Source organism: Pteronotus mesoamericanus, unplaced genomic scaffold, assembly GCF_021234165.1.
Source record: "Pteronotus mesoamericanus isolate MK-2021 breed Mesoamerican mustached bat unplaced genomic scaffold, CSHL_Meso_final contig_246, whole genome shotgun sequence".
Classification (NCBI taxonomy): Eukaryota; Metazoa; Chordata; class Mammalia; order Chiroptera; family Mormoopidae; genus Pteronotus; species Pteronotus mesoamericanus.
In genome coordinates this window covers 11,937,789-11,948,670 of record NW_026555104.1, presented here as the reverse complement: position 1 = coordinate 11,948,670, position 10,882 = coordinate 11,937,789, and the positions used below count along the sequence as shown (strand labels likewise).

The 10,882-nt window shown below is 41.7% G+C and overlaps 1 protein-coding gene across 3 annotated transcripts in view; it reads right to left on the bottom strand.

The window, feature by feature from the left end:
* Positions 1–529: 529 nt before the first annotated feature.
* The window catches only part of GOSR1 (golgi SNAP receptor complex member 1), a 35,642-nt gene continuing 25,289 nt past the window's right edge, over positions 530–10,882 (bottom strand). For all 3 annotated transcript variants that reach the window (XM_054573267.1, XM_054573269.1, XM_054573268.1), the window contains exons 8-9: positions 7,507–7,589; positions 530–4,677 (exon numbers count right to left, since the gene is read on the bottom strand). In XM_054573267.1, coding sequence (XP_054429242.1) covers positions 4,553–4,677; positions 7,507–7,589 — 208 coding nt within the window. In that variant the 3' untranslated portion in view covers positions 530–4,552. The remainder of the gene's footprint in view (positions 4,678–7,506; positions 7,590–10,882) is intronic.

The window sequence follows — 10,882 nt, the reverse complement described above, 5'->3', positions numbered from 1 at the left end:
TTATTTTTTTTCTAAAAGGACCCAGAAAATGTGAGGACATTTGGAAAGGTGACAGGAAATGGGGAATTTTCAAATTCTCTGGTAGGGTGGAGAATCCAGTTCTGATCTATGGAATAAAAAGTCATTATTTAGGAAGGGTGGAAACATTTTTCTTGCTAAATTCTAAATTTTACGTTCTCACGATACCTTCTGAAGTTTCATTTTGGTAAGAGATTTCTCCTTCACTTCTTAGGCTAAATTATTAGTGGAATATTCATGTGATGTTTTGGAATAAAAGGTGATAGATTTTCGGAGCCTGTGCTGTTTCACACTGGGACTCAGGGCCTCCTAAGAAATACTTACCAAAGACTCTGTAGTCACTACCCCAAACTGCTTTGAGGGTACTATTCCAATACAAACCACCACAGGCACAACCATTTAGATTTCTAATTTATTATTAAATTACATAACAAAGCTTCTTCTATACAGTCAGAAAATGCACATTTAGATGCGAACAAAAATTAAATACAAATACAATTAAACTGGTTCCAAGAAGCCATTTTAAAAGCAAAAAATTAGAAAGTGCATTTGGAATAGATTTTTAAAAACCTGTATTGGCATTTTTCATGAGAAAACATCTTCCATCATGGTAAAGTGTGATTGGAATTGATTTCCCTCCCTAAAAGCTAATAGGATGGCAATAAATGCAAATACTTTGATACTAAAGTGAGACTTTGCATATAAAGAAAATACGAAAGCTCTCTCAAGACATGGCTCAGCTTTGTCTCAGCTTCTTATTCAATTAACATCTGTAAGAGTTATTTCTTCTGCCCTAGCCGAGTGGCTCAGTTAGTTGGAGCATTGGCCTGTACACCACAAGTTTGTGGGTTCAGTTCTCACCCTGGGCACATACCCAGGTTGCGGGTTTGTCCCCAGTCAGGGTGTGCATGGGACCTGATGGATGTTTCTCTGCCCCTTCCTCTCCCTCTCTTAAAAAAAAAAAAATCAATAAACATATCCTCAGTAAGAATTAAAAAGTCACTTGTTCCTTCATCATTTTCTTTTCTTCTATAAAACTGAAGGATATGCAGATTTATAAAGGAATAACAAAAATTAGTTTATAAAGATCATGATGTAAAGTTCTGCATCTTTTTGGAGACCAGGGTAAACTCAAAGGAGAATGGAATGCAACCCTTTCGTCTGAGTAGAATCCATTTGCTCTTTAGTTACATTTGCCACAAAATTCAGTGTAATGCTAGACATTGCCATTTATCCTCATTAGCTTAATATTGCAAGTCAGACAACCCAATTTCCAAGAAATCATATCTGCTTAATGATCAAACATAAAGTATTAGAAACCAAAAAGGCCAGTCCAGTTCTTTAGATGTCCTTTACACCAGGTTGAGATTATTAACAGTGAAGCAGAAAATTAATGGTGGGAGTGCAAGTCCAGGGCGCCTCACCTCCATAGAAGCCAAAAGGCTCAGCAAGTCCACTTTTCTATTCAGATGTATTCAGCATCCAATAGGAAAGAACTCAAGTAAATATATTTGGTTCTAGGTACAAAAAGTGCCCTCATGATGTCTCTCATCAGCCGTCTCCGTGCTCAGGAGCCGACTCCCACGCCTGATCTGAGCGCTGGGCGGTCTGCAAAATGGCATCGTCTGTACAGGGGATTTTGGTACAAAGGAGAGGAAGGGTGGAGAAGGAAAGCCCTTTTCTAACATCAAACAAAGGGTGAGCGGTGCAGGCTGCAGGGAATCCTGTAGCATCTAACAGAATAATAAAAAAAGAACAGAGAGATAGCTGGGACAGAGTGCCTTAAAGCACTTGGATATTTGGGCTTGAACTTCAGTAACAGATTTATTAAATTTTTACTAAAGTTACCAGCACACATTGAAACAAAATCTCAGAAGTATGCCTTTTGGAATTTTCTGCCTTTGTTTCACAAAAACTACGGTTTTTCATACTTTTTGTGAAATGGAAAATTTTGAGTGGTTACAAAAAAAGATCCCAAAAGGAAAGATCATTCTATAAGACAATGGCTGAGGGAGACTACGCCCCCTAAGAGGCAAGGTTTGGGACTGAGAACAGGAAATCCCTTCTGCTCTGACCTGCTGTGAGAGCGGCTTACCCTTGGCTCCTGGGCCTGGCAACAGGGCTGTAAGGACAGCAATAAAGAAGAGAAAAACCAAGATGGCTACAAAAGTTAAAAAAATGGAACTGAAATACTTCTTAGAGATCAGCTACCACGGGATCCACATTGAGACTCTACTTGTGATGGCACACTTCTGGCCCCTGGGTCTAGGCGCTCTCTCTGCAAACGAGGAAGCGAGGCAGAAAGGATGCGCGCAGCCCTAGCTCATCTCCATTCGGCCCTGGGCGCCCTCACGATGGGCCGCAGCCCCGGGGGCCGGGGGTGGGGTGGGGGGGGGTTAGTCAGACCCACCTGACACCCACGTCAACACCACGCCTTTTCAACTTCCTTGGAATAACTCGTTTCTTTATCTTCATAAAGAAAATAACCAACACAATTCTACTACTTCATTTAAGCAGAACCCTAATGGAAAGGCTCATCGGTCATCAAAAATGCTTGCCTGCTTAGCTGCAGCAAGTAGATTCACTCAGGTTCTAGTTTTACTGTCACACAATTAACTTCAATGAATGCACCAAATAATCAGACCAGTAAAAAAGACTGGTAGTATAATTAAATAAATAGTTTTATTTATGGTACTTCAGATTTTATCAATGCCAACTATATAGCAACCAAAGTCCCATAAATTCTAGCTGAGGTACAACCACCAATCAAGGCCCTTTGAAAAATCAAAGATAATAAAGTGTCAGGGGAGAAAAGTTTTGTTCTCCCAACAGAGAATTTAATAGATGAACTTCCCTGATCCTAGAAGGTTCACATTGGGAACACTTAAACTCTTTTTTAAGGGCATCCCCAATCAACTACTGATCAACAATCCATATTTAGAAAAATAAAACCCATAACAAAAATATATCAAATGCCTTTCATACCCAGAACATAATAAAGTTTTGACACCAGAATGAAAAACCTCTCAGTCTCTGTATCAAACCATGGGTTAGTCTACCCACCAGCCTGTATATGACGTTCCTCTGAACGGCACACACTGTTGACACATTAAGACGTAGTTAGGAACTACATGTTAATATCCTTTTATTCCCGGTGGCACAGCCTGAAGCCAATGCTGTAAGTACTATAATAAATTCCAATGGTGAAAAGCAGTCTTCTTCCTTGGTGAGGAGTGTAGATGTTGGAAGTCTTCGAACTATCTGTGGTAGTTTAGCCAAGTAATGAATTTACAGAAACTGAGAAATGGTTAAACTTGAAAAGAATTCTGGTGGGTGGTTTAAAATTTTGTCACTGTCCAGGGATGATAACAGAAGACAGGTGCAGATAGAGGGGGATTCTGTCACATGCATCTTCAACAGCAAAACCATTCTTTGGGTGTTTGGAAAAGCTTAACACACTTGGAATGAACAGGTTTTCACAGAACACAGAATTCCTGTGACATCAGGTGGTAGTTTTTAAAACTTTTGCTTATAAATCATGGAGCATTTACAAATGCAATTACCTTAATGGCAACCCTTCGATCAATGTCTTTCTCCAGGTGCCCTGTGTACTAGACCGCACCGAGGACCGCGCAGGCCCCTCGCTCAGCCCCGGTGTTACTCTGGCTCGGTGAGGAGTGTGGGGCACTGGTAGACACTGGCTATTAGTTTCTTTAGTCCTGGTAGAATGAAGATTTCACTTCCTCATGAATGAGTAGCATATATTAACCCAATAGAGGAAATAAACAAAAATCAAAACAATAACTGGCTCCTTAAAAAAAGAAGCCTGTTATTCCTGATATTTTTTCCAGCAATAGTTACCCCCTGTGTGCACATGATAAAAAAAAAAAAGAGAGAGAGAGAGAAAAAAGCTTTTTTGCAGTGTTTCTCATTTCAGACAACCTCACCTCTGTTCAAGTTGGCCTGTCAGCATCTCAAAGAATCTGTGAAAGACGGAATTTTCCTTGAATACCAAAAGAGCTGGGGACACAGAGTAGGAATTTATCAAGAAATGACTTGTGATTTTTCATCATGAGTATAAAATAAAAGGAAAAGAACTATCTTTATTCACAGCCCAATCTGGAAGCTAAAAGGAAAGCAGTCTTTGGATAGAGAGACCTGGTGTTCTAAAGAGTCGGTCCGGCTCTAAGACCTGGCTTGTCATCGGCCTTCAACACTGTCACTGAAGCACAGACACTGTTTCTGATCGGTGTACTTACCTCCTGGGGAGACAAAAGCAACAGAAAACTTTTCCTATTTTTCTTTTTTTTTTTTTAAACTAAAAACAGAAGGAGGTGTGTGTTAGAAAAAACAGCACAGAGAAACTGTGGCTTCCGCTCAGGCCGACCGCATCACAGAGGACAGCAGCATCAGTCCTGGACAATCCCGCTGGTCAGGCTCTTTGTCAGGATAGTCGGCGTCTCCTTCCTGCTTCTCCTTATTCCAGATAGGGGCCTGAGAGTGGTGGCTGTCAAGAGTCCCTGGAGATGTCCCGTCAATGGAAAGCATACAGTAGCAATAGGATGGTACAGACACCGATAACACCACCCAGGATGAGAGAGTCTCGCCGCTTCCTAAGGTTGATTCGTTGGATCAGGCTGTTCACAGCAGGGAAGCGATCTTTGGGAAATCTTTATTAAGGTCATATTTGGAAACTTCTGTAGTGAAAAGTCACAGAAATCATAAAAACAGAGATCAGTAGAATCCAGAAACAATAAGTAACAGGAAGAAAATCACATGGAAGGAGTGCAGCCTTTAGCAAACACACACGCCAAAACTGGAAATGCCCAGGTCCCTCACAAATTCAAGTGCCACAGCACACCGCAGGACACAAGGACGACTAAAAAAATTAACAGGGAGAGGGGACGAAGAAAATAACAACAATGACAGCAACCATGTATTAAGGGATTACTGCCAGGCTTCGGGTCAGGTGGTCAGAAACAGAGGACCCTGCAGGGCAGGGAAGCATATGTGCAGCCGGTCACCGCCACCGCCCCCCGACCCCGCCCTCTCTCCCTCCCCCCACCCTCATTCCCACACACGCACACATTCTGTCTCTATCTTTGTCCCTTCTCTCAGGAGACCAAAAAGTTTTGCCAGGGGGTTTTGAGCTACCACTCCTCTCCCCACAGGGCGAGAAGCTCCCTTGGATACAGGCAATTGGTGGGAACCAATTCTAGGGTCTGTATAATCAGGCACTATTAATTACTAAAAATTTTTTATTCCCTTTGCATCAGTAGGTAGGACATGGAAGTAGATTAAACTGCTTTAGTTGTCCTATTTGGGGAACACTTAAAAAGAGAGAGAGGAAAATTTCAACTTCAGGGATTTTACAGAAGTTACAACTATATTTTCCTTAGTATTTTAAAGTATCTTCATAGTCCTACTAGTTTGTATGTGGTAGACCAAATTACACCCTGGTTTGTGTTTCTAGCAACGTTCCTGACTATACGCCTGCGGGCGCACCCTTGTTGTTAAGAGGTATTATACCAAGTTCAGAGAAACCACCACCAAAATGACCCAGGAGGACACCAGAGCAGGGGCCGTCCCTGCTCCTCGCGGGGCCTCACTGCGTTTTCCTGCAGCAAAATGACTCCCAGCAGAGACTAGATCTGTGTACTTACACAGTCTACATATTGTATGACTAGGGCCATGTTTTCTTCTAATGGGAATTTCCCTATGCATTTAGAATAGAGTTTTATATACTATAGGCATTATTGTGTTTTTTTTCAATTAAGTAATGAAAAAAAGAACAATTTGCAGAAATAGTTCTTAAAATGTAGAAAATCAGGAAGCATGCAGTAACAGGCAAAAACTTTTACAAGGTAGAGCTCTCATACAGAGCAAAAGCTTCATCCTTCCTTGCTTGGTAAAAGAAGGATCAACACTCTACTCAGGGAAAAGTATGAGAACTCTCAGCATTAGGAAGCCCTGTCTATGTGGGCACATCTCTGTCCAGTTTACCGTTCGGGGGCCTCCCCTGCCCTTCTGCAATAACCCAGCTCGGTCCATCTAACAGGGTGGAGCTGCCTTGTCCTCTGCCCTCAGGCACACATTCAGCCTCAGGACTGGCCAGGAAGAACACTCTCTCCCCCTGGCCAGTGGCTGGGTTAGGAACAGGCAGTGACTCAAGCTGGGGGCAACCACAGTCCTCTTGGGACGTTTTCCACAGCTGTTGGAAAAGACACCCTTTTTCCATGGGGAGTTTTGAACTGGTAGGAGGCGACTCGTACCGTCATCTCATTCACCGTGAGGAGAAAACAGGCCTGAAAATGAGGCCAGTGCACAGCGGAATGGAAGAGATGGAGTAGGCAGGGGGAGCAGAGAGAGGAAGAGCAGATTCTTGATGATAAAAATCTGAGGCCGTGAACCCAGCCATGCCTTAAGCCAAATTTTCCAGGTCTATGAATAAATTAATTCCCTCTCCCGCTTAGGTCAGCCTGAATTTGGTTTCTATTACAACCCCTCTATGGGGTCCTAACCACACCCATTTTATTTGATTTTCTTAATACACATTCTTTTGAAATGATTGTAATTTGTGATAATGATAAAATGAGATAATACATAGAACAGTATTCTGTAAACCATATAGCCCTATATAAAACAGACATGGTTTTGGATGTGTGGTTTCAGAAAAAAACTGGAACATACCAACACACTTCAGAATATTCTTTTCCCTAGGCAACTAAGGTATCAAACTAAAAGTAACTTCAAATTACCCCAGATGAGAAGATACTAAACTTTTGAAAATTATATTGGTTCTTTCCCCCTTAGTAACTGGGGAAGGAAACTTTTTCCCCCCCTAAAAGTCTTGATTTCTTAGTAAACAAAATGTTTCAGAGTAGCGGGCTCATCAGTTTCCCCACGGGTTTCTCAGAGGTGTCAGTCATACTAATTTAACTTGGGAAAATGAAGAATTAAGGTAGTGGTCACAACGAACAAGCAGTGACTCCTATCCTACGGTTCAGCATGTACACATCAAGTCACAATGAAAATATAAGTAGTTACAACTCATCTACGCATATATCTGTCTTCTTCCCCATCTGCCACTGACTTATTCTCCAAACTGAGAGAAGAAAAATCATATAATTTATGATGTTTAGGTAAGAATAATGTATACTGTGGAATTCTAATAATGGTATGAGAGCTTCTGTAAAGTAAAATAGTTTTGTGAACAATTTGAAAATTCACATTTATAATATTTTTTGCAACCTAATAATAATAAACCTCTAGTGTGCAATCTTTTTGAAATGGTACTAAACAATATGCACTTTCACGAAGTAGGAATGCAGGGTACATTCGCACTGTGTAATCAGTGACGGCCTCGACCACTGTGGATGACGGCCACCTGCCAGCCGGGCTGGGGGAGGGGCCGTGACAGGAAAGCACGCACACAGATTATTCCCGCCCCCCAAAGTGCCACAGATTGCAAACTTTCAAAAAGGATACTGGCCAAAGTGTTCATCTTGCTTTGAATCGACTTCAGCATTCCTCTCTGTGAAGTCATATTTTCTTTTGTTGCCATAGCAATGCTGCAAGGGAGAAAAAGGAAGTTAATTAAATTGGCATTTAAGATTATCCTACATGGATCCATTATGCTCTTAAAAGTGAACAGAAAACTAAGACGAACAACATCATCTTGAAAAGCACTGGGCAAGAAAATTAAAAAAAAAAAAAAAATCTCTTCCAAAGCCACCTTCCCATTGTCCTTTTTCTAAATGACTACTACATCCCCGCTTCTATCTCCTGGTATCTTTTTGGGAAGGCAGTAAGCCATTTTGTGTGTTTTTTCCTCCTCAAAGTTACAAATGAAATAAGACAGTAACAGACAAATCTACATACTACAAAAGCTTCTAAAAATGGTTGTAAAAGGGGCCAGCTACTACAATATCCTTTATCAGGAAAAACTGTTGAGGGGGAAGTAGGGAATTACAATAATGAGAAAAGAACCCAAAATGTGACATATCACAAAATGTTCATATAATGAGACCTCAATTTATGAAAAGACTATGTTCCCAAAGTCGAGCTGAGAACCTAACCAAGCAGGTGTTAGGACACACATGCAACATTATGCTAGATTTCTACGCCAGGTAACAAGGGTCATTAAACAACTTGAGAGAGAAGGAAAAAAAGTCACTGCAGAGTACAGTCTCTTCCATGTAACTACTTTAATGTTCTTTTCAAAAACAATGTCAGTTAATATCTTTTTGCTATCAATGGCAAGATTATTAACTTCCAACAGTCTTATCTCCCTGGACATTAAAATCCTATAGGGCAAGGTCAGTATCCCTTTTCATAGGCAACACACAGCAGTGTTGGCAGAAGAGACACAGAGACCAATGGAACAGAACTCAGAGCCCAGAAATAAAACCACATGTATATGGGCAACTCATTTTTGACAAAGGAGCCAGAAACATACAAGGGAGGGAAAAAAGCCTCCTCAATAAATGGTGCTGGGTGAATTGGAAGCCACATGCAAAAGAATTAAACTAGATTACAGTTTGTCTCCTTGCACAAAAATTAATTCAAAATGGATCAAAGACCTAAATATAAGGTCTGACACAATACAATATATAGAGGAAGACACAGGTACTAAATTTATGGACCTGGTCATAGAGAACATTTTATGAATTTGACCCCAAAGGCAAGGGAAGTAAGGGCAAAAATAAATGAATGTGACTGCATCAAACTTAAAAGCTTCTGGACAGCAAAACAAACCAACAACAAAACAACCACCAACCTAGTTAACCAACAAAGGGTTAATATCCAAAATATATAAAAAACTCACACAATTCACACCAAACAAAAAATCCAATTAAAACATGGCGGAGAACCTGAACAGACACCTCTCCAAAGACATACAAATGGCCAAGAGACACATGAAAAGGTGCTCAACCTCACTAGCTGTTAGGGAGATGTGAATCAAAACTACAATGAGATACCACCTCACACCAGTCAGAATGGCTGTTATCAACAAGTAGTAACAAGTATAGGAGAGGCTGGGAAGAAAAAGAACCCTTATTCACTGCTGGTGGGAATGTAAACTGGTACAGCCACTACGGAAAACAGTATGGCTGTTCCTCAAACAACTAAAAATGGAGCCCTGATCAGCGTGGCTCAGTGGGTTGGGCTTCATCCCACAAAGTGAAAGGTCACCAGTGTGACTACAAGTGTGGCATGTGGGAGAGGCAACGGGTTGGTGTTTCTCTCTCACACTGATGTTTCTCTCCCTCTCTTCCCCTCTCTCAAAAAATAAATAAATAGGCCTGATCAGGACGGCTGCTGCCGTATGGGGGATGCGTCGGCACCGGGATCCTGCCGGCTGCTCTCTCGGTTCTCTCCCGGGGGCCTCCTTCCCCAGTCTCTCCTTGGGCGTCTCTGGCCCACTCTGCCCCGCCTTTGCTGGAGACCATGCCTGTTATTTGAAAGGAAGACAATGGCAAATGGCAGGTGCACAGAACTAGAGTTAGACGAGGACTTTAGAAAAAGGTTGCCGACCACTGACCTAGAGAAAGAGCCATGGGCACCTTTGCTCAAAGCAGAGAAAAGCACAATGTAGCACCAGAATGAGGATCTGAAGTTAAATGATATGGATTCTTGTCCTACAGCCCAGAGACATTGTGAGGTTCAACTGGGATAATATATCTGATACTTAATAGGGGGCTGAAGAGGAAGACTGATGGATCCTTAGAACCAGGTAAATAAAGAATACAAGCTCCTCCTATATGATTTGAACAATAGTATCTGCTTTGCAATCTTCAAAAAGTTGCGTTGAACCTTAAAATTAGATAATAAATGTGAAAGGAAATCGTAAACTCTAAAGATAAATAAATAAATAAATCTTGTACAAAACCCTAAAAATAAAGTTACTGTATTACCCAGCAATCCCTCTTCTGAGTTATCTACTTGAAAAATTGAATACTATTTGCAAAGATATATGCACCCCTATATTCACTGCAGCATTATTCACGGTGGCCAAGACATGGAGACAACCAAAGTGTCCTTCAGGACTGGATAAAGAAGATGTGACACATGTATACTATGGAAGGCTGCTCAGCCGTAAGAAAAGACGAAATACTGCCATTTGTGACAACATGGATTGACCTTGAGAATATCATGCTAAGCGAAATCAGTCAGTCAGAAAAAGCAAAGAACCATATAATTTCATTCCTATGTGGGATACAAAACTGAAACTCATGGACACAGACAGACAACAACAATATGGTAGTTACCAGAGGGAAGGGGTGGAGGGTTGTAAAGGGTCAAAGGGGTCAACTGCATGGTGGTGGAAGATGATTTGACTTTAGGGGGTGGGCACACAACGCAATATACAGATCACGTATCATAGAAATGTACACTTGAAGCCTATATGACCCTATTAACTAATATCACCTCAATACATTTCATAACATTTTTAAAAAGGCAACAGGAAATAGAACATTCTTGACTAATTCTGAAAGTATCTGAAACATTAAAAAAAAAAATAAGCCTGTTGCTTCAGAAGAGATTCTGGGAAGAGGATGATCCTTGACCTCATCTACGCCCAGTCCCCCGCACTGAGGCGCGCAAGAACAAAGGCAGAGGTGCCGCGGGAGTCCCCCTGAGGGCCAGAGTTCCCTTGAGATTTCCAGGGGCAGAAAGCCAGGGAGAGCTACACTGCTGTGCTCTCTCAGGTGAGGGCAGACCCAGGGAACTGATGGCAGGGCAGACAACATTTTCCTCCAGCCTGACGCAAAGACCTACATTTTGTTGCATTTCTGAGGAGCTCAGGCAGGCGAAGACAGGGCTGCAGCGAGGGACTGAACTGTTCCCAGGCCCTGCAGCT